The sequence below is a fragment of the Sus scrofa genome, chromosome 2 (assembly GCF_000003025.6).
Source record: "Sus scrofa isolate TJ Tabasco breed Duroc chromosome 2, Sscrofa11.1, whole genome shotgun sequence".
Lineage (NCBI taxonomy): Eukaryota > Metazoa > Chordata > Mammalia > Artiodactyla > Suidae > Sus > Sus scrofa.
The window spans coordinates 75,741,590-75,767,731 of record NC_010444.4 but is presented as its reverse complement, the minus strand read 5'-3'; the positions used below and the strand labels follow the sequence as shown (position 1 = coordinate 75,767,731).

The following is a 26,142-nucleotide window of genomic DNA, read 5'->3' as shown; positions in this document are numbered from 1 at the left end:
GGCGCCGGGGCGGATCTCGGAGTACACTCAGAAACCCGGGGAGGAGGAGTGCGTGGGTCTCCGTCCAATCAAGGCGGAAGGTGGGCGCGCTCCCAGTCCGCGCAGGCGTCACTCTGCTGATCTCGGCGCTCCTGCGCACCTGCGGGGCGCGGCCCCAGGTGTCCTTTCTCCGTTGTCTTCACCTACCTGCATCTTGGGACCGTGGGGAGGACGCCCTGCAGACCCCCCCAGAGCCGGAAGGAGATGGTGAGTGAGCGAGTCCTGGGCCCGAGATCGGGAGGAGCTGATTTGGACCGACTGGGAGCTGAGGCCAGCCCGGGTCTCCCCGCGCCAGCTCTTCGGGTTTCCGACTCCAGTATCTGCTCTCGGCGGCGGCTTGAGGACCTGGCGTCCGGTTCTTAGGTCCAGGCCGCGACCTGAGTTTCCTACTTCGGCTGCGGGGTGGGATCCCGGGATCTTGACTCGCATCTTGGCTTCTGGAGGCAGGGTGGGGGGACCTGGCGTTCTGACCCAGGTCCCTACCCCAGTTTCCGCCCTAGGTCGCGACGGGGCGTGGGGGCTGCTCCCGGTGTCCTGTACTGGGGTCCCGACCCGAGTCTCCAGAAGGGGTGGGGTCCCAGCGTCCGGTCCTGTCACCACGTTGGCGGGGTAGGGCCCAGGTACTGACTGAAATCTCCGCCATTGCCTGCGTGTGGGTCCTGGCTTCCTGCCCCTTCCTGTCCTCTCGTGGGGGTGGAAGGTCCTGACCTGAGTATGCGCAACTTGGGGGTCCCAGGGGACCCACCCTGATCTGTCAAATTCCTACTTGGGTAGGGCGAAACTTTATTCCTGTTCAAAAAACCAAAATTCCGCTGAGTAAATTTTGAAGCTTTTACTGGTTTTATTCAACAATTCACTAAAACAGCAGCTTCCCATCCCGCAAATAGAAGGGCGCAGCCCGGAGCTGAACAGAATGAAAACCTTAAATGGGCAGAAGAGAGCGGGAAAGAAACTAGCGAAAGTGGCTTGTCTGTGGCAGGATTACTTTAGGGAGGGCGGGGGTCTGGCGGGCAGGTTACCTCACTTAAGGTGACCAGGTAATTCCTGATTGACTGGTTTCTGATTCTGTTTATTAAGAGAGGCTGAAACTGTAGTTAAGTTGAGCCTCCTTGTGATTTGGAACTTGCAGAAGCGACCCTATTTGGGGCCTGTGGTTTTGTTTTTAACATTTCTAAGACTTGGATTAGGGTTGAGACTCAGATCTCACTCACAGCTGTGCCAGGGTCTCAGATGAAACAGAAAAAGGGTTGTATCTTCTCTTTACAGGAAGTTGAGAGCAAAACTGTTGGATAGGATGGGGCCTCCCTGTGGTCACTGTATCCTCAGCAGAAGTGGGGACTGTTGGGGAGGCAGCTATGTTCTACATCTCAGTGCTTCTTGGTAGAGGGTGGTGACCCAAAGTCAGGGGCTTGTGGGGAGACAGGAGCCTAAGTAAAGCTAAGGTAAGAAATGGGCGGTTGTGAACACTTGGTTAAGCTAGTGTCAAATAAAAAAAATCCGAATTTCCTAAGGGCAGACTTTCTTTCAGATGAGTTTTTATTGCAGGGGAGAAAGGTCTCTTGCACCAGCACAGGGATTCTGCAGCAGGGAGAATATGACCTTGAGATATGCAAGCATCTCAGGAGTTGGGCAAAGAGAGTTTTTCTTTTATACAGAGGAGTAAACAGAACCAGGAAGGACCAGGTGTGATGCTCTGATGGCAGAACCCTGAGGCCAGCCTGTCCTTAGGGGGCTGTCTGCTGGCTGGGGTTGAGGCCAATCAGGGGTCAAGGGTCAGGAGAGGAGCTAAAACCAAGTCTGACCTACAAGCATTTGTTCTGCTTGGGCAGCGGGGACCAGCAGTTCAGCCAGTCACTGATGAGGCGGAGGTGGGGATTTAAGGCTGTGTCTGGCCTCATCCTGGCTACCTGGCCTCAGTGGGAGTCTTCTCTAAGTCAGGTGTGGATGGGCAGGTGACAGCGCTCAATGCAGCCTGCTGTTTTCCTTGAAGACCAGAGGGTGGGGGTCCTCTCACCCTCCATGGAAGTTTCCAGGAGCACAGGGCTCAGGGAGCATTGAGCATTGTCACCTGACACCTGTGAGCAGCCTCCTCTGGGTCCAGCTCAGCACTCAGAGCTGCCCTTAATCCAGCTTCAGGTTTTGGCAGGTGTGAAATACTGAGTTCTTTGTGCCTGGTTTCTTCTCCTTAATGACGGTGGGAAGCATCTCAGGTCTTTGCCGTTTTCTGCAGACTCGTGAGCGTCTGGGCCTTTGGGGCTTAACCAGAGGTGCCTCTGAGGACAAGTGTCAGTACAGAGACTGTTCTCTCTGCCATTATAATTTTAGGAAACGCAGGCAGTTCCCCACATTCATGTGAAATGAGTGGAGATAGGGATTAAAAAGATTCATAGAAAGAGTATTGACTGTTTCATGCAGGGGGCAGAGTTAGGACATTTGTCTGGTCCTAGTTCACTTCCTGTTCTTAGCTGGTCAGCAGAGGTTAGTGGACATTCTGTGAATAGTGACCTGTGCTTCTGAGATTTGCTCACTTCTGAATAGATGATGTACAGCCTGTTGTGAGGATGCTAGTGAGCAAATGGGATAATCCAGCTCTAGTGACTCAGACCATAAAAGGGGCCTAGAATTTCCCAGCCCTGCATTACCTGTGTGCTATCCTTTGCAGCTTTACATCTGGTCCTTCCTCACCAAGTAGTGTTGTGTTTTGTTTTAATTTTCTGTTTAAAATTCTGCTTCTGCTGAATTTGCAAAAAGTGAATATTACCAGTACAGCACCAGTAACACCGCCTAGAAGGTTTCTCCATGGTTCTCAGCCCTGGTCTGTTTCACCCGTGCTGGTGTCAGTGGTCACCCGGTTCCCTCCTCCATCCAGTCCTGTGGAGCTCAGGGTGTCTCAGGTTTAGGTTTGATTTGTCAGCAGGCTGTTATATTCCTGCTGCTTTTTGTCTCTGAGTGCAAATTTATCACAAATTTTTTTACCCCTGGACTAACATTGGTGGGTTGTAGATCCTGGATATTTTCAGAATACTAGGAGGTGTGGCTGGAGGGCTGGAGTCAAATGTTTATTCCACATCCTGTCCAGCACGGGGAGAATCCAGCTTAATTTTGTCCCTTTTGAGTGTGTCAAGTGGGATCTGCTTGTGGACTGTATATTGGTTCTGTGTATGTGGTCAGTATGTTGGTTTTTTACTGATAACCATTGGGCTTGAACATTTCTCGTAAGTGGTGGTTCATCTTCTGTGAAATAGTTTTCAGTCATTTTCTCACCTTTAATTCATTTGTATGTTTACTGATTTCTTATGTTTTCTTTATATACTCTGGACATTCAGCCTTTTTCATTTCTAAGTGTTGCCAGTACGTTCTCCCAGATTGTAGTTCCTTTTTTCTCTCTGTCCTACACTTTGATAGACACATCTTACCTTTAATAGACTTGAATTTCTCCATCTCTTCCTTTGTAGTGTACCCTTTTTTTTCTTATACAAGAAAACTTCCCCAACTATCAAGTCGTAATGCTTTTGCCTATAATTTCTCAGTGTATTCTACTTTTGTCTCTCATAGTAAGTCCACAGGGAATTGGTTATCATATATGCAGTTGATAAGGAAAAAAGATTTCTTACTCCCCTGTGGATACCCAGTGGTCACTATCCCACGTGTCAAAGCGTCATCATCTCAGCCCTGCCTGGCAGCCCTTGCTCCAGAGTAGACCCAGTTGCCAAGAACTTGTGGACCTGTTTCAGTGTGCTGTGGGTTTTTTCCTACCCAAGTATTTGTCTATCCCTGTGTTAACACCATCCTGTCCTAAACCCTGCTATGTAAAAAGCTTCCATGTCGTTTAGGGAAAATAGTACCACCTTGTCCTATAGAAGATCTTGGCTAATAGAAATTTGCCTTCCATTTCAGTTTTTAGAAGTAGTTTCTCTTTGTTTTTTGTTTTGGTTTGGTTTGGTTTGGTTTGGTTTGGTTTCAATGTGCAGCGGCTTCATATGGGATCTCAGTTTCCAGAGCAGGGATTGAACCTGGGCTACAGTGGTGAAAGGGCCAAGTCCTAACCACTAGGCCAACAGGGAACTCCCTAGGAATAGTTTTTCTTAAGTTCAAGCAAAATGGAAACAACCTCCAAAACAAAACCCAAAGTAAACCTGCTTGTAGTCAATGGAATTTTCTTCAGCTCTTGATCTGGGGAGAAGCTGACGTGGTGACATTAAGTTGCCTTGGGAGAACGTAAGCTGTCTCTCCATTTATTTCATTCTACTGTGGCATCATTCAGTAATGTTTTAGGATTTATCCATAAATCATTTTATATATGTAGTTACACACATTTTAGGACTTAAAGAAAATTAACTTTTAGTAGCTGTTTGCTTAAAAACTCTAATATTTAAAATTTTTACTTTTTAGTTGCTTGTTTCTAGTGATTCAGAATACACTGAGATTTATCTTTATGAGTTTGCATGCTGGAAACTTAGTAAAAATATGATTATGTGCTTATATTCATATTCTTTTCTGGGTGTGACATACACATATTTAAGCTAGGAATAAAGGCAGATGTTTTCTTCTATTATAATATTTTTTTTCCTGTCAAAACTTACACCATTAGTTCCCCTGTTAATGGATTTTAAAAATCAAACATGGGGAGCTCCCGCTGTGGCTCAGTGGTAACGAACCCAACTAGGATCCACAAGGATGTGGGTTCGATCCCTGGCCTCACTCAGTTGGTTAAGGATCTGGTGTTGCCATGGTGTAGGTTGCAGACATGGCTCAGATTTTACTTTGCTGTGGCTGTGGTGTAGGCCGGCAGCTGTAGCTCTGATTGGACCCCTAGCCTGGGAACTTCCATATAAAAAATAAATAAAAAATAAAAAAGTCACATCCACTAGAATAAGATGATTTAACTTTGATTATGTATTATTTCCCACCTTTGTCCATTTTCAAACCTCAGCAGGCTCCATAGAGTGTGTTGAAGAGTGACCTGTTCACCTGTTATTAAGGCAGGTTTGTGAAAATGAGGTGTTTCAACCACATCACTTTATGAACTGTCAGCTCAGAGTTTTTCCTAAAAAAGTTATCAAAAATTGTGTTTTATGGAGAGTTCCCTGGTGGCTCAAGAGGGATGAAGAAGATATAGCGTTGTCACAGCTATGGTTTGGGTTGCTGCCGTGGTTTAGGTTTGATCCCTGGCCTGGGAATTTATGCCGCAGGCACAGCCAAAAAAAACTGTATTTTATGGAGGATTCCCCCCCCCCGCCCCAAGACCAGGAAAAAGTGTGAAGATTTTTGAACCCAGTTTACTCTCTTTTTTTTTTTTTTTTTGGCCTCCCTGTAGCATATGGAGTTCCTGAGCCAGAGATCAGATCTGAGCTGCAGTTGCATCCTACACCACAGGTATGGTAACACTGGATCCTTAACTCTCTGTGCCAGGCCAGGGATCAAACCTGCATCTTGGAGCTGCAGAGATGCCACTGATCTTGTTGTTTTATTTTATTTTTTTTTTCTTTTTAGGACCACGCCTGAGCATATGGAATTTCGCAGGCTAGGGGTTGAACCAGACCTTCAGCTGCCGGTCTACACAACAGCCATAGCAATGCGTGATCCAAGCCATGTCTGCGACCTACACCACAGGTCATGGCAACACCAAATCCTTAACCCCCTGAGTGGGGCCATGGATTGAACTCAAATCTTCATGGATACTAGTCAGGTTTGCTACTACTGAGCCACAATGGTAAGTCCCCAATTTCCTTTTTAAAGGATGCTCTTTCCTTGTTTTCAAGCCTGAGGGCATATCACCACTGTGGGGCCGGTTGTGTTTAAAGACTTATGAGTGGATAGAAAATTGTATTCGTCTCTGCCTAGCTCCTGATTGGTGCTCCTGAAGCCCTTTTAATATCCTGGGTAATAGAAGTATCTTTTGTTCTAACAAGGTGACTGTGGTTGGGTTCCTGGATGAGGTCTGGTCATCAGGAAGACCAAGCCCTGATCACAAGCTTGTAATTGTCAGCTCTGCCCTCCCATGCTCTTAAAAAGGAAGATGGAATTAACAATCAATCCTGCCTAAGCTGAAGGCTCCACAAAATCCCAATAGTATGGAATTTGGCGAGCTTTTGGGTTGGTGACCAGGCAGAGGTGTGGAGAGGGTGGGGCCCAGAGAAGGCATGGAAGCTTCAAACCTCTTTGCATGTTCCTGACTCTACTTATCTGTTCATTTGGATGTTTCTCTGTGTCCTTTATCATGTCCTTTAACAAACTGGTGAATATAAGAAAGTGCTTCTCTGAGTTTTGTGAGCTGCTTCAGCAAATTAATGGAACCCCAAGAGGGGAGTCTTTGGAGGTCAGCAGAAGCCCAAGTGACAGCCTATTCTTGGACTGGCATCTGAAGTATATGTGTGTTTGGGCGTCAAGGGCACTCTTGTGTGACCGAGCCTTGAACCTGTGGGTGTTGATGCCATCTTCAGGTAGAGGGTGTCAGCACTGAGTTAAAGCATAGGAAACACAATAGGAGTCACAGTCAGATTCTTAACCCACTGTGCCACAGTGGGAACTCCCATGTGTTGTCTTTTTGATGATAGCCATTCTGACTTGTGCAAGGTGATACCTTACTGTGTTTTTTTTGTTTGTTTGTTTTTGGCTGCCCAAGAAATGGCATACGAAGTTCCCAGGCCAGGGATCAGATCCAAGTTGCAGTTGCATCCTCCGTCACAGCTGTAATAATACCAGATCCTTAATCCACTGTGCCAGGAATTGAACCTGCATCCCAAGTGCTCCAGAGATGCCGCCAGATCCCATGGTGCCACAGTGGTCCCTTACTGTGGTTTTCATGTGCATTTCCCTGATGATTAGTGACGTTGAACGCCTTTTTATAAGGCTGTTGGCCATCTGTATGTCTTCATTGGAAGAAACGTCTGTTAAGGTCCTCGGCCCATTTTTCAGTGGAGTTATTTGGGGGCTTTATATGAGTTGTATGACTCTTTTTTGCGGATTTTGGCCATCAATTCCTTATTGAACATATCATTTGTAACTATCTTCTCCCACTCGATAGGTTCCCTTTTTGTTTTATCAGTGGTTTCTTTCACTGGCAAAAACTTTTCAGTTTGATGTAGTCCCATTTGTTTATTGGCTTTTGTTTCCTTTGCTTGATGAGACATATGCAAAAAATTATTGCTAAGACAGATGTCCAAGAGCATACTGCCTGTGTTTTCTTCTAGGAATTTTATGGCTTCAGGTCTTACGTTTAAGACTTTAATCCATTTTGGAGTTCCCATCATAGCTCAGCGGAAATGAATCTGATTAGTATCCATGAGGACACAGGTTCCATCCCTGGCCTTGCTCAGTGGGTTAAGGAGCCAGCATTGCTGTGGCTGTGAAGTAGGCCAGCAGCTACTGCTCCAATTCAACTCCTAACCTGGGAACCTCCGTATGCCGAGGGTGGGGCCCTAAAAAAAAAAAGGTGTTGCCGTGATCTGTGATGTAGGTGGTAGACATGGCTTGGATGCCCCCGGTGCTGTGGCTGTGGCTGGCAGCTACAGCTCCGTTTTGACCCCTAGCCTGGGAACTTTCACATGCTGCAGTTGCAGCCCTAAAAAGCAAAAAAAAAAAAAAAAAGAAAGGAAAGAGAGAAATACAAATTGGAATGGAAGAAGTAAAACTGTCACTCTTTGCAGATGATATGATCCTATACAAAGAAAATCCTAAAGATGCCACCAAAAATCTATCAGAATAAATGAATTCAGTAAAGTTGAAGAATACAAAATGAGCATACAGGAGTTCCTGTTGTGGTGCAGCAGAAATGAATCCCACTAGGAACCATTAGGTTGTGGGTTCGATCCCTGGCCTCACTCAGTGGGTTAAGGATCCAGCATTGCCATGAGCTGTGGTGTAGGTCACAGACACAGCTCGGATACCGAGTTGCTGTGGTTCTGGCATAGGCCACCAGCTATAGCTCCAATTAGACCCCTAGCCTGGGAACCTCCATATGCCATGGGTGCAGCCCTAAAAAGACAAAACAAAAACAAAAACAAAAGCAAAAACACCAAAATGAGCATACAGAAATGTTGTTTCTAACAGCAAACTATCAGAAAGAGAAATTAAGAAAATAATTCGGAGTTCCCATCATGGCGCGGTGGTTAATGAATCCAACTAGGGACCATGAGGTTGTGGGTTCGTCCCTGCCCTTGCTTAGTGGGTTAAGGATCTGGCGTTGCCATGAGCTGTGGTGTAGGTTGCAGACGAGGCTTGGATCCTGTGTTGCTGTGGCTCTGGGGTAGGCTGGCAGCTACAGCTGCAATTAGACCCCTAGCCTGGGAACCTCCATGTGCTGCGGGAGCGGCCTAAGAAATAGCAAAAAGACAAAAAAAAAAGAAGAAAAGAAAAGAAAAGAATTCATTTACAACTGCATCAAAAAATAAAACACATAGGAGTAAATCTAACTAAGGAGGTAAAAGACCTGTACATGGAAAACTATTTAGACACTGATGAAACTGAAGACGACACAAACAAATGAAAAGATTTATGATTCTCATGTATTAAAAGAATTAATATTGTTAAAAAGACCATGCTACTGAAGGGAACCTGTAGATTCAATATGATCCCTAAATTACCAATGGCATTTTCCACAGAACTAGAACACACACTTCAAGAATTTGTACGGAAATACAAAAAACCTAAAATACTCAAAATAATTTTCCAAATGAAGAACAAAGCTGGAGGTAACATCCTCCCTGATTTCAAACTACACAACAAAACCACAGGAATCAAAACAGTATAGTACTGGCACAAAAACAGACTCATAGGTCAATGGAACAGAATAGAAAGCCCAGAAAAAAGGCTTTAGTCCATTTTGAGTTTATTTTTGTGTATGATGTAAGAAAGTAGTCCAGTTTTACTTTTTTTTTTTTTTTTGTCTTTTTGCCATTTCTTGGGCCACTCCCGCGGCATATGGAGATTCCCAGGCTAGGGGTCGAATTGGAGCTGTAGCCACCGGCCTATGCCAGAGCCACAGCAACGCCAGATCTGAGCCACGTCTGCAACCTACGCTACAGCTCACGGCAACACCGGATCATTAACCCACTGAGCAAGGCCAGGAATTGAACCCGCAACCTCATGGTTCTTAGTCGGATTCGTTAACCACTGTGCCACGACGGGAACTCCTACTTATTTTTTTGCATGTAGCTGTCCAGTTTTCCATTTATTGAAGAGGTTATCTTTTTCCCATTATATATTCTTGCCTCCTTTGTCATAGATTAATTGACCAAATAGTGTGATGTCTACCACCTACATCACAGCTCACGGCAACACCAGATCCTTAACCCTCTGAGTGAGGCCAGGGATCGAACCCACATCCTCATTGATACTAGTTGGGTTTGTTACCCACTGAGCCATGATGGGAACTCCCCAATTTGGATTTCTTAATTCCTTTTTCTTGTCTGATGGCTCTGGCTAGGACTTCCAATATATACTCTGTTGATTTAAAGTGGCAAGAGTGGACATCTTTTTCTTCTTCCTAATCTCATCATTGAGTATGATATTGGCTCTAGGTTTGTAGTATTGTATTTTGTTTGTTTGTTTGTTTTTGTTTTTTAGGGCTGCACCCGTGGCATATGGAGGTTCCCAGGCTAGGGGTCCAATCAGAGCTACAGCTGCTGGCCTGCACCACAGCCACAGCAACATCAGATCCAAGCCACATCTGCGACCTACACCACAGTTCATGGCAACGCCAGATCCTTAACCCACTGAATGAGGCCTGGGATCGAACCCACAACCTCATGGTTCCTAGTTGGATTTGTTTCCACTGCGCCATGACAGGAACTCCTGTCATGTTGTTTTTATCATATATGGATGCTGAATTTTGTCAAAAGCTTTTTCTGTGTCTGTTGAGATGATCATATGATTTTTATACTTCAGTTTGTTATGTGTTGTATCACATTGACTGTTTTACAGATGCACAACCATCCTTGTATCCCTGAGATAAATCATAGTGTGTGTATGATCCTTTTAATGTATTGTTGATTTAGATTTGCCACCGTTTTGTTGAGGATTTTTGCATCTGTGTTCATCAGTGATATTGGCGTGTGATTTTCTTTGTATATATGGTGTCATTGTCTGGTTTTGGTATCAGAGTGATGCTGGCCTCATCGAATGAACTAGGAAACATTCCTTCCTCCTCAATGTTTTGGAATAGTTTGGAAAAGATAGGCATTAACTCTTCTGTAAATGTTTGGTAGAATTATCTGTAAGGCTCTCTGGTCCTGGACTTTTGTTTGTTGAGAGTTTTCTTTTTGTTTTTTAGAATTACTGATACAATATCATTACTGGCAGCTGATTTGTTCATAATTTGTATTTCTTTCCTTTCTTTTCTTTTTTTTTCTTGGTATTTTTGTCTTTTTAGGGTTGCACTCACGGCATATAGAGGTTCCCAAGTTAGGGATCCAATCGGAGCTGTAGCCACCAGCCTATGCCACAGCCACAGCAACATGAGCTTAACCCACTGAGCAAGGCCAAGGATCAAACCCACATCCTCATGGATACTAGTCGGGTTCACTAACTGCTGAGCCACAATGGGAACTCCTGTATTTCTTTCTATTTTGCCCACACCTGTGACCTATGGAAGTTCCCAGGGCAGGGATCAAATCTGTAGCTTTGTAAGAGACTCTTATACTACCTTTATTTTTGACTTTACCGATAAGATTTTTCCAATTTATAAAAATATATAAAGTTAGGAGTTCTTATTATGGCTCAGTGGTAACGAACCTGACTGGTAACCATGAGGATGCAGGTTCAATCCTTAGCCTCGATCAGTGGGTTAAATATCCATCATTGCCATGAGCTGTGGTGTAGGTTACAGATACAGCTCGGATCCTGTGTTGTTGTGGTTATGGCATGGGCTGGCGACTACAGCTCTGATTAAACCCCTGCCTGGGAACATCCATATGCCACATGTGTGGCCCTAAAAAGCTATATATAGGAGTTCCTGTCGTGGCTCAATGGTTAACAAAATCCGACTAGTAACCATGAGGTTGTGGGTTCGATCCCTGGCCTTGCTCAGTGGGTTAAGAATCCGGCGTTGCCATGAACTGTGGTGTAGGTTACAGACGCTGCTCAGATCCCGTGTTGCTGTGGCTCTGGCGTAGGCCGGCAGCTACAGCTCCGATTTGACCCCTAGCCTGGGAACCTCCATATGCAGCGGGAGCGGCCCTAGAAATGGCAAAAAAAAAAAAAAAAAAAGCTATATATGTATATATATAATTTAATATTTATATTAAATTAATTATAATTAATAATGATGATTTTAATAATTATAATTACATTAATAGAAATTTCTAGTTATGGTTTTTTTTTCCCCCACTTAGAGAATTCCCTTTTACATGCTTTTTTTTTTTTTTTTTTTTTTTGGTCTTTTTAGGGCCACACTTGTGGCATATAGAGATTCTTAGGCTAAGGGTCCTCATGGATGCTAGTCAGATTTGTTTCTGCTGGTCTACAATGCGAACTTCCCCTTTAACATTTCTTACAAAGCCAGTTGAATGGTTTTGAACTATTTTAGATTTTGCTTATTCATAAAACTCTTTACTGTGCTTTCAAATCTGAATTATAGCCTTGCTAGATAGAGTATTCTTCATCGTGGGTTTTTCCCATTCAACACTCCCTTCTGGCCTGAAAAGTTTCTGATGAATGTTGTTGTTTTTAATATTTTGAATTGTCCCTTTCTGGGTTTTGTAATGCTGTGAAATTTCTTTCTAAGGTTTGGAATTGCTGATTTTTTTTATGGCCACACCCACAGCATATGGAATTTCCCAGGCCAGGGATCGAAGCCATGCCACAGCTGTGGCAACACCAGATCCTTAACCTACTTCACCAGGCCTGGGATCAAACCTTCACCACCACAGCGACAACAGCAGATCCTTAATCTACCATGCCATAGTGGAAACTTCTGGTATTTTAATATTTTGTACTTGGCCTGTGAACCATTTGAGATTTATATTTAGCATGTGGGAGCATTTGCATCTACTAATTTTGTTTCTTTTATAACCATGGACCCTCTCAGATGTTCTCTTTGCTTACATCATCTCAGATATGTTTAACAGGTTCTAAAAACCATCCCATTACATCTAATTAAAAAAACTTTTTCCGGAGTTCCCGTCGTGGCGCAGTGGTTAACGAATCCGACTAGGAACCATGAGGTTGCGGGTTCGGTCCCTGCCCTTGCTCAGTGGGTTAAGGATCTGGCGTTGCTGTGAGCTGTGGTGTAGGTTGCAGACGCAGCTCAGATCTGGTGTTGCTGTGGCTCTGGTGTAGGCCGGTGGCTACAGCTCCGATTAGATCCCTAGCCTGGGAACCTCCACATGCTGCGGGAGTGGCCCAAGAAATAGCAAAAAGACCAAAAAAAAAAAACTTTTTCCCGCAAGTGTTTTGTAATTTCTCCTAATTCCACTTAATCTCAGAAAAACCTGTAATTTTGTTCCTTTTCTACACTTTTTTTTATTTGCTGGAGTTCTGTTATTTTTTAATTAAATTGCCATTGTTTTAAGAAGAATATGTTTTGGAGTTCCTGCTGTGGCGCAGTGGGATCAGTGGTGTCTCTGGAGCACTGGGAAGCAGGTTTGATTGCTGGCCTGGCACAGTGGGTTAAAGGATCAAGTGTTGCCGCAGCTATTGGTGTAAGTCGCAACTGTAGCTCAGATCTGATCCCTGACCTGGGAGCTCCATGTTCTATGGGGCAGCCAAAAAAGGGGGGAAAAAAGGATATGTTTTTTTTCTAATTTATTTTTTTATTTTTTGCTTTTTAGGGCTGTACCCACAGCACATGGAGGTTTCCAAGGCAAGGTCGAATCAGAGCTGTAGCTGCCAGTCTACACCACAGCCACAGCAATGCCAGATCCAAGCCTGTCTGTGACCTACATCACAGCTCACAGCAATGTGAGGCCAGGGGTCAAACCCACAACCTCATGGGTACTAATTGGATTCGTTTCCATTGTGCCACAGTGGGATCTCCAAGAAGGGTATCTTTTTAGCTCATTTGAATTTATGCTTTAAACAGTTTTATTTGACCCATAATTTACATATCATAAAGTTTACCTTTTTAAAGTATAAAATTCAGTGGTATTTAGTATATTTATAGAATTGTGCAACCATCCCCATATTCTAATTTTAGAACATTTTGATCACCCCAGAGAGTACTATTTTGCATTCTGTTTGGCAGTGTTTGAGAGTTCCCACTGCCTCACATCCTCCCCAGCATTTGTTTATACCTCTTCTACCCATCGTAGTGGGTGTGAAGTATCAGCTTGTAGTTTTTTGGTTTTTTTTTTTTTTTTGTCTTTTTATGGCCACACTTGCAGCATATAGAAGGTCAAATGTGAGCTGGGCCAATATTCCACCCCAAGGCTAGGGGTTGAATCAAAGCTACAGCTGCAGGCCTATACCACAGCCACAGCAATGCCAGATCCGAGCCTCATCTGCGACCTATGCCACAGCTCATGGCAACACTGTATCTTTAACCCACTGATCAAGGCCAGGGATTGAACCTGCATCCTCATGGATCCTAGTCGTGTTCATTACCACTGAGCCATGATGGAAACGCCATCAGCTTGTGGTTTTGATTTGCATTTCCCTAATGACTAATGTCTAGCATCTTTTCGTGAGCTTATTGGCCATTTGTGTTTCTTTGGAGAAGGGTCTGTTCAGATGTTAGGTGTGAGCTTCTCTAGTTCCTTCTGTCACTAGTTTGCTGAATTGTTTTCTTTTTTGGCCTCCTCACAGCATATGGAGTTACTGGGCCAGGGATCAGATCTCAGCTACAGTCGTGACTCATGCTGTAGCGATCCCCCAATGCATTGTGCCAGGCTGGGGATTGAACCTATATGCTCAGGCACTGCAGAGACACTGCTGATCCCATTGTGCCATATCGGGAATTCCTGCTAAGTATTTTACCATGAAAAGATAATTGTGTTTGAACAGATGCTTTTTATGTGTCTATTGAGGTGATCAGGTGATTTGTACTTTGTTAATAAGGTATATAATAAAATGCTTTGTGGGTTTTTTGTTTTGGTTTTTTTTTTTTTTTTTTTTTGCCTTTAGGGGCCGCAGCCATGGCATCTGGAAGTTCCCAGACTAGGGGTCAAATTGGAGCCACAGCTGCCAGCCTACACCACAGCCACAGCAATGCCAGATCTGAGCCAAGTCTGTGACCTTCACCACAGCTCACAGCAACACTGGACCCCTGACCCACTGAGCAAGGACAGGGATTGAACCCACATCCTCATGGATACTAGTTGGATTAGTTTCCACTGTGTCACAATGGGAACTCCCAATGCTTTGTTTTTTTGAACCAGATTTTTAAATAAATCTCACTTGGTCATGGTGTTGAACCCTTTTTATGTTTCTCTGGATTTTTTGTGTGTGTGTGTCTTTTTAGAGCTCCACCGTGGCATATGGAAGTTCCCAGGCTAGAGGCCCAATCAGAGCTGCAGTTGCTGGCCTATACCACATCCACAGCAATGCCAGATCCAAGACTCATCTGCGACCTATACCACAGCTCATGGCAATGCCCGATCAATGCCACTGAGTGAGGCCAGGGATCAAACCTGCGTCCTTAAGGATACTAGTCGGATTTGTTACTGCTGAGCCATGACAGAAACACCTATTTCTCTGGATATTGATTGCTAATATTTGAGGAATATTTTTGTCTGTGTGTATCAAGGATACTGGTCTGTGGATTTCTTTACATGCCATGGGATGTCTTTTTCTGGTTTTGGTATCAGGATAATACTGGCCTCATAGAATGGGTTGGGAAGTGCATCCACAATTCAAGTCTGTATGTGGATCCCCAGTTACTAATGGTGTTCGTGATCTTTTCATGTGGTCATTGGCCATTTGTGTATCTTTGAAGAATTGTCTATTCACGTTTATTCCCCCATTATTTAATTATATTATTTGTCTTTAATTTTTTTATCTTTTATTTTTTATTGTTGTCCTATGAGTTTTTATTTTTATTTTTGTCTTTTTAGGGCCACACCCATGGCATATGGAGGTTCCCAGGCTAGGGATCAAATCAGAGCTATAGCTCCTGGCCTACACCACAGCCACAGCAAGGTGGGATCTGAGCTGCATGTGTGGCCTGGATCCTTAACCCACTGAGCAAGGCCAGGGATCAAACCTTCATACTCATGGATGCTAGTCAGATTCATTTCTGCTGAGACACAATGGGAACTCAGTCCTGTGAGTTTTTAAAATGTATTCCTAATACAGATCTCTCATCAGGTGTGTGATTAGCAAACCACATTTGAAGTAGCATTGGCCTCTTTGTAGATGATGATGTAGGGATTTTTTTTTTCTCCTGTTGGCTTTTGCAACCATATTTTTTGTTTAAAAATCTCTGATTTTGGAGTTTCTGCTGTGACACAATGGGATCAGCGGCATCTCTGCAGCACTGGGATGCAGGATTGATCCCCATCCCGTCACAATGGGTTGAGGATCCAGCATTGTTGCAACTGGAATGTAGGTCACAACTGCAGCTCAGATCTGATCCCTGGCCCAGGAACTCCATATGTTTTAGGGTAGCCAAAAAAGAAAAAAAAAATCTCTAATTTTTAATTTCATAGTTGTTTTCTTTTGATATCATTAGTGCAGTATGGTCCCATATTTCACTAAAGATAAAAATTAGGTGTTTTTTTCCTCCCCATTAAAGTCACCTTCATCTCTGTTACCATCAGAACCTTCTGTGACTCTGTGTAGCATCTTCCTTGATTTCTGGGCATGTGGTTATTCATTTGAGAGACTCTGGTGCTTGACACATTCCTCAGGAACCAGGCCTCCTCTTACCCCATAGCTGTGCTAGGCCCTGGGCCCTGGCCTGTTTGTATCCTTGCTGTCCACTTCATCATGACAGGGGGACATGTTTGTGCTTCTTTTGGATATGAGGGGACAAAACTGGCTCCCTGATGCCATTGCCTTCAAGTTATAAGTTGAAGTTGTAACTGAGTTGTACAGGAATTCCTGCTATGGCACAATGGAATCAGCAATGTCTCTGTAGCACCAGGATGTGGATTAAATCCCCGGCCTGGTATGGTGGGTTAAAGGATCTGGAATTGCCACAGCTATGGCTCAAACTTGATCCCTGGCCTGGGAACTCCATATACCGTAGGGCAGCCAAAAAAAAAGGGAAAAAAAGAATTGTTCAGATTCAGCAGCTCTAGAAAATCCATGTTCATTGCATCCTGACAATCTGCTCCTATTCTTGGACCTTCAAGGAAATAACTTATGAGCAAACCTGGGGCCCATTTCCATGTCATATGGGTGATAATTTGATTTTCTGTCTTTATGGTACCTCAGGATCTGCTCTCTCAGTTTTCCCCCCTTTTTGGCTACACCTTTGGCATGTGGAAGTTTGTGGGCCAGGGATTGAATCCGAGCCACAGCTGCAGCTATGCCAGATCTTTAACCCAATACACCGAAGTGGGAATTCCAAAAGCAATTCTTTTTAATCTTGTGTCTATAAATCTACTTCCATTGTTGTTGTCACACTTTTCTTGAATTTCTAGCACTTAACATCACTGAATAATTGGCACTTGATCTGCTTGTCTATTGTCATTTCTCATGAGACTATAAGCTCGAGAGTCCTAGGGATTGATCCAGTTCCCTGACCATTAGCCTCCTCTTCTTCCCACACAGGCAGGTGAAAAGGGACTTTGCTGAATAGAGTATGTGGCTGTTTCAGGAATCACTGGTCTTTGAAGACGTGGCCATAAACTTCACCCCAGAGGAGTGGGCTTTGCTGGACCCTGCTCAGAGGAGGCTCTACAGAGATGTGATGCTGGAGACCTTCAAGAACCTGGCCTTCGTGGGTGAGGATGGCTTCACTCCTGCACTTAGTCTTTAGGAAACAAATATTTCTTACAAATCTCCTTTCTTACTAGAACCAAAGAATGGGAATATGTTGAAAAAAAGACAGACACGGTCTAAGTTTTCATGAAACCTACCTAGGGTCAGAGAACTTTTCCATGAAAACAAATTTCATCTATTTATTTACTTTTTTTTTTTTTTAAATCTTTTTAGGGCCACAATCATGGCATATGGAGATTCCCAGGCTAGGGGTCAAATCGGAGGTATAGTTGCCAGCGTACAACACAGCCATAGCAACACAGGATCCAAGCTGTGTCTGTGACCTACACCACAGCTCACAGCAATGGTGAATCCTTAACCCAGTGAGCGAGGCCAGGGTTTATACCTGTGTCCTCATGGATGCTAGTCAGATTCAGTTCTGCTGAGCCATGACGGAAGCTCCTATTGATTTACTTTTTTTTTTTTTTTTTTTTTTGGCATAGCTGGCAGGATACGAACTATTGATTTACTTTTTATTACTCTTGATCATAAGCCCAAATTCCTAATTTTATAAATGTTAGCATGGTCTCCAGTGTCACCTTGGGCAGTAAGAACGGTGTGATGGGTTTCACCCTGTGAAAGTTACACAGTGGTCAGTTCACATTTGTTGTCATAACCTTGTTGCAGTTAAACCCACTCTTGCCTGTCATCAGTGACATAAGGACCAAAGAATCAGTCCATGTCATGGAGTGCTTTTGGTCCTCCTTCCTCCCTCATGATGAGCTTCCTCCATGAGCAGGACAGCAGCTCATACCACCCCACACCCCATCTCCCAGTGGCAGCTGGGTCAGTGGAGACAGGCTCCATCTAGGACCTCTGTGCCTGTGATCCCCAGGAGAGCACATCTCCCTGGATAAGGGGGAGGTATTTGGACACACCATTAGGAACATGACTTAATCTTTGTTTAAGAAGGTGATGTTTATCATTAACCTGGCTTCCCTGTTGGAGTTTTCATCCATCCTTGCCCACTTGGGAAGTCTTTCTGTAGCTCATCTTATAAAGTGAGCATTTGGGAATGTGCATGTTGCCCAGTTCCTTTCTGCTTTGCCTCTCTGGTAATATTGACTCAGTCTCTATTCTTTTTGAAGTATCTCTTACTGAACAAGCTGCCCTGTTGACTCATTTCCCCTGTGATGGCCAAAGTTCCAAATTTCTCGGAGGTCCTTGGAGTTTTTCTTTGTTCCCATGTCTGTTTTTCCTAAAAAATTTGATTACATTTTTGAATCAGTATATGGAGAGAAATATCTATGTTCTCTTTTGCTTTACTTATATCACCATTTTTTCCCCAAGCATTTAGTTACGCTACTGATTGTTGCAGGTTTTTGCCCTCGAGTTAAAACCACTGGATCAAGTCCTCAATGGAATATTTTGGAGAACAAACTATGCAGTGATGAGAAAATACTAAGATTCATAAGAAATGGTTCTTGGTCTGTTTTTGGAGCAAATTGGATGTTTCATAACATTGGAGATCACCAAACCCAGGAGAGAGATTTGAGGTGAGTGCCACTGCCTCAGGGGAAGGGGAATCTTGGCAGAGTGTTAGACTAACTTGAAACTAAACGAAAGGTATAAGCCCAGGTAAACAATTTTGTACTTGAAAAATTTTCACAAGAAAAAACTTTGGTAAATGTGATATAGGGTATCTTAAACGTAATTCAGTTGGACACAGTGACCAGGAAACCCTATCTCTAAGACAGGGTCTCTAAGTGTATTTGAGCCATAATTAAGCCAGAGCATTAAGCTTGTTGCCCTTTGTTGCAGTGTGGGGAGTGCCTGTAACATACCCATTCATTGAAAATGGCAAATACAGATTCAAAATAATGAAAAACCATCAATACATCATTAATGAAGAAATCACTTTAAATCATTAATCCCTAACACTGTGCTTCCCATTTTTAACAGAAATCATTTGGCAGAGTGTCATCAATGCAAAGGTAATGACAATCATCAATGTGGAGAAACCCTGAACCGGATTACAGATTTTACTGTCCAAAAGGGATATCTGAGATATCCGACTGCAGTTCAGCCCTCTAAATATACTAAGTGTGGAGAAGACTTCAGCGACCATTCTTTCCAGAAGCATCACCAAAGGTCTCACACTGGACATAAATCTTATCCATGTGAGGAATGTGGGCAGGTATGCAGCTCTGTCTCCCACCTAAGCCCTCCTGGAGGAACAGACATTGTAAAGAAACCCTATAACTGTCAGGATTCTGGGATAGCATCTAAGAGATTTGTGAAGAGTCATAGTAGTAAACAGTCTTTAGAGTGTAAGAAATGTGGACAAGTTTTCACTTGTCCCTCTTCCTTTCGAGAACATATGAGAAGCCACCATGGACAGAAAATCCACGTGTGTAGAGTATGTGGGAAATCCTTTATGTATTATTCCTACCTTTTAAGACATGTGAGAACTCACACTGGAGAGAAACCCTATGAATGTAAGGAATATGAGAAAGCCTTCCAATATCCCACATTCCTGGGAGGACATGTGACAATACATACTGGAGAGAAACCTTATGTTTGTGCAGAATGTGGGAAAGCCTTCAGTTGTCCCAAATATTTCAGAAGACACCTGAAAACCCACAGTGGAGTGAAACCCTATGAATGTACAGAATGTGGGAAAGCCTACAGTTGTTCCTCATCCCTTCGAGAACATGTGAGGACACACAGCGAAGAGAAACCCTATGAATGTCAGCACTGTGGCAAAGCCTTCAGGCATCAGCGATATTTTAAAAAGCATGTAAGAATGCACAGTGGAGTGAAACCCTATGAATGCACAGAATGTGGTAAAGCCTACAGCTGTTCCACATCCCTCCGAGAGCATGAGAGAATACACACTGGGGAGAGACCCTTCGAATGTCAGCACTGTGGGAAAGCCTTTACTCGTCACGCCTCTCTTCGAGGACACATGAGAACACACAGTGGGGAGAGAGCCTATGAATGTACCCAGTGTGGGAAAGCCTTCTGTTGGCCCTCATCTTTAAGAAAACATGTAAGAATGCACAGTGAGGAGAAACCCTATGGGTGTCAGCAGTGTGGAAAAGCCTTCTGGTATCCTGCCAATCTGCGAGGACACATGAGGACACACACTGGGGAGAAGCACTGACTGCAGGGACTGTAGGAGAGACCTCATTCTCTCTTGTGACTTATAATGTGAGCAACACACTGTAGAAAAGCCTTATGAATGGGAAAAATGTGGAAATGTCTTCAGCACTTCACTTATTTTGTACATGAAGACTCAGGGCATGACAGAAATCTTTCAATGGGTATAAATATGGTTTTTCCTTTGTAAGTGGCTTGGCTTTAATAGAATCCCAGTGTATTAATTTCTAGTTCATGTTGCTGATCTGAATGTTTATGATAATAGCTATCTTTCTATGTACTCTTCATCTGCACTACCTGCATTTTGTTATCTCAGACTTTGAATAATCATGCAGTCTTATAAAGCTTGTCTCATTTCCATTACAATGTCCTTGGAACCCAGGGTGTTAAGTGGTTTTCAGTTTTTGACATTTTTCATGTGCAACTTTTTTTTTTTTTTTTTTTTTTTTTGGTTTTTGTCTTTTTAGGGCTGCACCTGCAGCATGTGGAGGTTTCCAGGCTAGGGGTCTAATCGGAGGTACAGCTGTTGTCTTTCACCAGAGCCACAGCAATGCTGGATGCAAGCCTCGACTGTGACCTACACCACAGCTCACAGCAATGCTGGATCCTCAACCCACTGAGCAAAGCCAGGAATTAAACCCACAACCTCATGGTTCCTAGTCGGGTTCATTTCTGCTGCACCATGGCAGGAACTCCTTCATGTGCAACTTGGTCTAATTTTTAGATGAAAAGTGTTTTTTTTGTTTGTTTGGGGGGTTTTTTAGCTGTGCCCATGGCATATGAAAGTTCCTGGGTCAGGGATCAAACTTGTGCTACAGCAGCAACCCAAGCTGCTGCAATGACAATGCCAGATCCTTAAACCACTGTACCAAAAAAGAACTGGAGATGAAAAGTTTTTTTATTCCTACTTTGCATTATGTTCCCATTGTGATCATGATATGAGACCTGTGTTGTTGCAGTGTCTTTTCTGGTCATGTTATAGATAACTGGAATTTTCTGACTCAGTATTTACACTCCCCTTGATTCTATATTAGTGAAAGTTGTATCTTCCAAGTTGATCGTTGCTAGTGGGTACCATGTCTCTGTTCCTCACAGAAATCAGTAATTGCGGAAAGTCTTGGAAGATAATAGTCTTGTCTGATTAATGTTCATAATTTGGTCTCTTGCTCATTGTCCTTGGTTTTGGTCAGAAATTGGACACAATACATTGAGTTAAGGGTGACCTGGGAGTTCCCTGGTGGTCTAGTGGTTAGGACTCAATGCTTTCGCTGCTGCATCCCAGGTTCAATACCTGGTCTAGAAACTGAGATCCCATACCAAGCTGCAACATGCTACAGCCCCCCTGCCCCACCAAAGGAAGCGCAACCTGGTGGTGGCATGAAAGTGAAAGCTACTGTCCTGATGGTTCTGTTGAATTGTGTTGTCGGCTTGGAGAAGGTGGAAAACTATATATCCCTGAATACTTAATATTACTGGTTCTGAGTTAGCATTCATGGGAGGGAAAAGATGCATGAGGTCTAGAAAGCAGAAGCAAAGAAGCCATCATTCTCGGGTCTTCTGTACCATCAGGAGACAGATGTGTGGCAATTTAGTGGGCCCAAGTTCCAGCCCAGTTTTCTGACTCCTGGCTTTGTCCATGTGGAACAGCCCCAACCAGACACATGAGTGATTTTAGTTCCCTCTTGGTCAGAATCCACACTTCTCCCCAAGCTCCCTCAGGATGGATCCTCTTTGGTTTTCAGGTTCACACATGTCCTTGCATGTTCCTGTAGCCCTTCAGGGCCCATCAAGCCTCTTCAGACATTTGCACTTGGTGATCCTCTCCTATTGTGTGACCCCCTTCATGTCCAGCAATTTTCCTAATCACATGATTTATGTAGGAAGCATCTTATTCCTCTAACAGCATATTTCCTTCCTCCACCCGTGGTAGATTTAATATGACAGCTACAGATGCAGGAAACCTACTGCCCTGGTTGCATGGTCGAAAGTCTGCACTAACCCTGCATTTGTTTCTTGATGTTTCTATGATTAAATACTGGCGAATGTATCTGGCAGTGTATTTCATTTTCTCTTACAGCTGACTGCTCTCTAAATGATAAGCCCAGTATGTTTAATTACTTTCCATTTTTATATGTGATTACCCAGTGTTTTTTACAGGTAACCACCTAGTATGTGGTCTTAAAATGGTGTGCATTTTTCAATCAAATTCAGGTTTCTGCATTATTTCTTAGAGCTCTTATTGCCTAGGTTTTCAAATCTTTGTGTACTCACAAGTGTTGCCGTGCTTTACGTGCATTAGCTGAAAGGATAGGTTGAAAATATCCCATTTTGGAGGATTAACTCATTCTTGTAGTTGGGTCAGTTTTTCTACAAACATTCCGGGCAATATTACTAAATACATAGACCTTTTGACATTCTTCTTTCAGGTGGTGTTTTCTGTTAATTTCTATGCAGCTACCATCTTTTTTCATTAAATGACTTATTCATTCCTAATATCAGAAATCTAAATACCGCTTCCAGCTTCCAGCCAGAGATGACCAGGAGTCAGGCTTCTACAAGTCAACAGTGTGGGAGGGAGAATCAAACATATGTCTTCCCAAGTTGTCTTTGCACAAATGATACTCTTGGTGCGGTGAGCACTTCAGGTGTGGTGGGGATTAAGTTAGGAGATATTGCTCTAGTTTATAGGCATAACCTCACTGAATAAACTGCTCATCTTGGGAGATCCTGCTTCTAATGTTTGTTTTCCAAATAGCTCTTTGAAGTTTAATGGAAAATCAATACTGAAATGGAAACATCTCTCTGTCTTACTTTTTCTTGCTAGTAATTTTGTGCCATATCCACAGGGTTTTTCTTTTCTTTTTTAAAGCATAGTTGATTTATGGGAACCTCCATATGCTGAGGGCATGGCCCTAAAAAGACAACCCCCCCCAAAACATAAAATAAGGTATAGTTGATTTATGATGTTGTGACAATTTCTGCTGTACAGCCAAGTGACCCAGTCATACATTTATATATATTCCTTTTCTTTATACTATCTTCCAACATGGTCTGTCCCAGGAGATAGATATGGTTCCCTGTGTTGTACAGTAGAACCCCATTCCATATCCATTCTAAATGTAATAGCTTGCACCTACTAACCCCAAACTCCCAGTCGCTCCTACTCCCTCCCTCTCTCCCTTGCCATCCACAAGTCTCTTCTCTATGTCTCCACAGGATTTTTCTTCCTGTGGTGGCTGGATATTTGACTGACGGACTACTTACTTCCCAGTGGGTTCCCTTGTATTTTTCTGATGGATGACAAATGGCTCCTGCTCATTTCTCTTTTAATCAGACCTCTCATGTAAAAGCACGGGAGGTGTGGCTATAAACACACAGCGAATTTCACCACTAGCAGAAAGAGAGTTCACACTCAATATTCCAACCTAGGGGGATGTGTGGATCAACCCATGATGTCATTTAAGCTACAACCCAAGTCTTTGAAGAACTGAGAGAAACTTGTCCTTATCTGACATATCTTTGCAACCAAAGCCCTATATTTCATTGTAAGGAAGGGGATGTAAAAGAAATAAAGAAATGTAAAGAGAAGGAGGGTGGAGTTTCCTGGTAGCACAGTGGGTTAAGGATCTGGCATTATCACTGCTGTAGCTCAGGTTACTTGTGTGGCGTGGGTTCATTCCTTGGCCTGGGAACTACTGCATGCTGTGGGTGTGGCCAGAAAAAAACCATGCCTGTGTTTCTTGTCTCTAAATACTGTTGGAAAGTCCTTTGATCCCACTGCTGCCCCCAAATCTGTCAAACAACAAAAATTTTACTGAGTAAATTTAAAAATCAAATTGGGGAGTTCCCATTGTGGCTCAGCAGTTAATGAACTTGACGAATATCCATGAGGCTTCGGGTTCAATCCCTGGCCTTGGTCAGTGGATTAAGGATCTGGCATTGCTGCAAGCTGAGGTGTAGGTCACAGACGCAGCTCAGATCCCATGTTGATGTGGCTGTGGGTGGCAGCTACAGCTCCAGTTCGACCCCTAGCCTGGGAACCTCCATGTGCCACGGGTGCAGCCCTAAAAAGAAAAGACAAAAATAGGAGTTCCCGCCGTGGCGCAGTGGTTAACGAATCAGACTAGGAACCATGAGGTTGCGGGTTCGGTCACTGCCCTTTCTCAGTGGGTCAACGATCCGGCGTTGCCGTGAGCTGTGGTGTAGGTTGCAGACGCGGCTCGGATCCTGCGTTGCTGTGGCTCTGGCGTAGGCCAGTGGCTACAGCTCTGATTTGACCCATAGCCTGCGGTAGCGGCCCAAGAAATAGCAAAAAAAAAAAAAAACAAACAAAAAACAAAAAAAAAAGAAAAGACAAAAAAACTAAATGAAATAATCAAATTAGCATATTAAACAATTTATGAATGAGGCAGCACCACATCTAGCAAGTAGAGAGAAGCACCATTGAGCTGCAGAGAAGGAAAGATTCTTAAATATGGAAAGGAAATTATTAGCAAAGAATGCATTGTTTCAGGCAAGGCCACCCTCCTAAAGGGAATGGAAGTGGCCTATCAAGAAGATTATCTCATGAGTGCTGAGCAGGAAAATCCATATTGACTGCAGGTCACATTCCTGGGGAAGACTGAAACCATAATTTGGCTAGGTATTAAGTTTTGGTTTGCTGATGGGATTTAGCACAACTGACTATACATTTTGGGCCTGATAGCTCTTTTTTTAAAACACATGATATCAAGGAGTTTCTGCTGTGGCACAGTGGGTTAATAATCTGACTGCAGCAGCTCCATTTAATGCAGAGGCTTGGGTTCCATCCCTGGCCCAGTACAGTGGGTTAAAGGAGCCAGTGTTGCTGCAGCTGGGCTTGAATTCCTGGCCTGGGAACTTCCGTATGCTGCGGGTGCAGCCATAAAAAAAAAAAAAAAAACAAAATAAAACATGATATCATGATTCATATAAGACAGAGGTGTTGCTGTTATACCCGCCACATCCCACTTGGGATTATGTCCTATCAGAAGCCCATCTTGCCCTCTTGCAGTTACCAACATCCTAAACTTTTAAAAGATAGTTTCCATTCATTTCTTTTTGGTTTCTTCATCTGTGTATGCAATAATTTTTCCTATTTTACATTGCATGTAAATAGGTATGTACCATTTTATATGAAGTATCTTTTATTAAAAAATGTTTAGCTTTCCATAGCTTAGTACTTTATGCACTTTTATTAACCTGTTTTCACCCTTGTAGGACTATACCTTTTTTTTTTTTTCAATCTTTTTATGGCTGCACCCATGGCATATGGAAGTTCCCAGTCTAAGGGGTCAAATCAGAGTTGTAGCTACCAGCCAATGCCACAGCCACATGAACACCAGATCTAAGCCACATCTGCAGTCTATGCTGCAGCTCATAGCAACACTGGATTCGTAACCCACTGGGTGAGGCCAGGGATCTAACCTGAGTCCTCGTGGATAGTAGTCATGTTCTCATTCTCTCTCTCTCTCTCGGTTTTTGTTTTTTTTTTTTAGGGCCTCACTCTCAGCTTACGGAAGTTTCCAGGCTAGGAGTCAAATCTGAGCTGTATCTGCTGGCCTATACCACAGCTCACAGCAATGCTGAACCTTTAACTGAATGAGGCCAGGGACTGAACCCCCATCCTCATGGATACTAGGTATATTTGTTACCACTGAGCCACAACAGAAATGCCAAAATGAAAGTATTTTTATTTATTTTTTGTCTTTTGTTGTTGTTGTTGCTATTTCTTGGGCCGCTCCCGCAGCATATGGAGGTTCCCAGGCTAGGGGTCCAATCGGAGCTGTAGCCACCAGCCTACACCAGAGCCACAGCAATGCGGGATCCAAGCCGAGTCTGCAACCTACACCACAGCTCACGGCAACGCCGGATCATTAACCCACTGAGCAAGGGCAGGGACCAAACCCGCAACCTCATGGTTCCTAGTCGGATTCGTTAACCATTGCGCCACGACTGGAACTCCCAGTATTTTTATTTTAAAGTGAAGAATGGGAAAAGAAAACACAGAACAAAATTTGAAGGCAAAAAAGTTGTAGAGAGTTCCCGGGTGGCTCAGTGGGTTAAAGATCCAGCATTGCTAGTTCTGTGGCAAGGATTTCATTCCTCTCCCAGAAACTT

At 43.6% G+C, this 26,142-nt stretch overlaps 1 protein-coding gene across 3 annotated transcripts; it reads left to right on the top strand.

Moving 5' to 3' along the window:
* Nucleotides 7–25,194, top strand: LOC100516355 (zinc finger protein 77). Of its 3 annotated transcripts, none has more exons than XM_021084161.1 (4): nucleotides 7–246; nucleotides 16,739–16,865; nucleotides 18,221–18,398; nucleotides 18,805–25,194. In XM_021084161.1, the coding sequence occupies exons 1-4, from the start codon at nucleotides 244–246 to the stop codon at nucleotides 20,006–20,008; spliced, it is 1,512 nt and encodes a 503-aa protein (XP_020939820.1). In that variant the 5' UTR covers nucleotides 7–243; the 3' UTR covers nucleotides 20,009–25,194. The 3 variants fall into 3 exon arrangements, with proteins under 3 accessions (XP_020939820.1, XP_020939818.1, XP_020939819.1); XM_021084159.1 differs by having other exon boundaries at nucleotides 16,693–16,865; nucleotides 18,805–22,727; XM_021084160.1 differs by lacking the exon at nucleotides 7–246 and having other exon boundaries at nucleotides 16,692–16,865; nucleotides 18,805–20,344.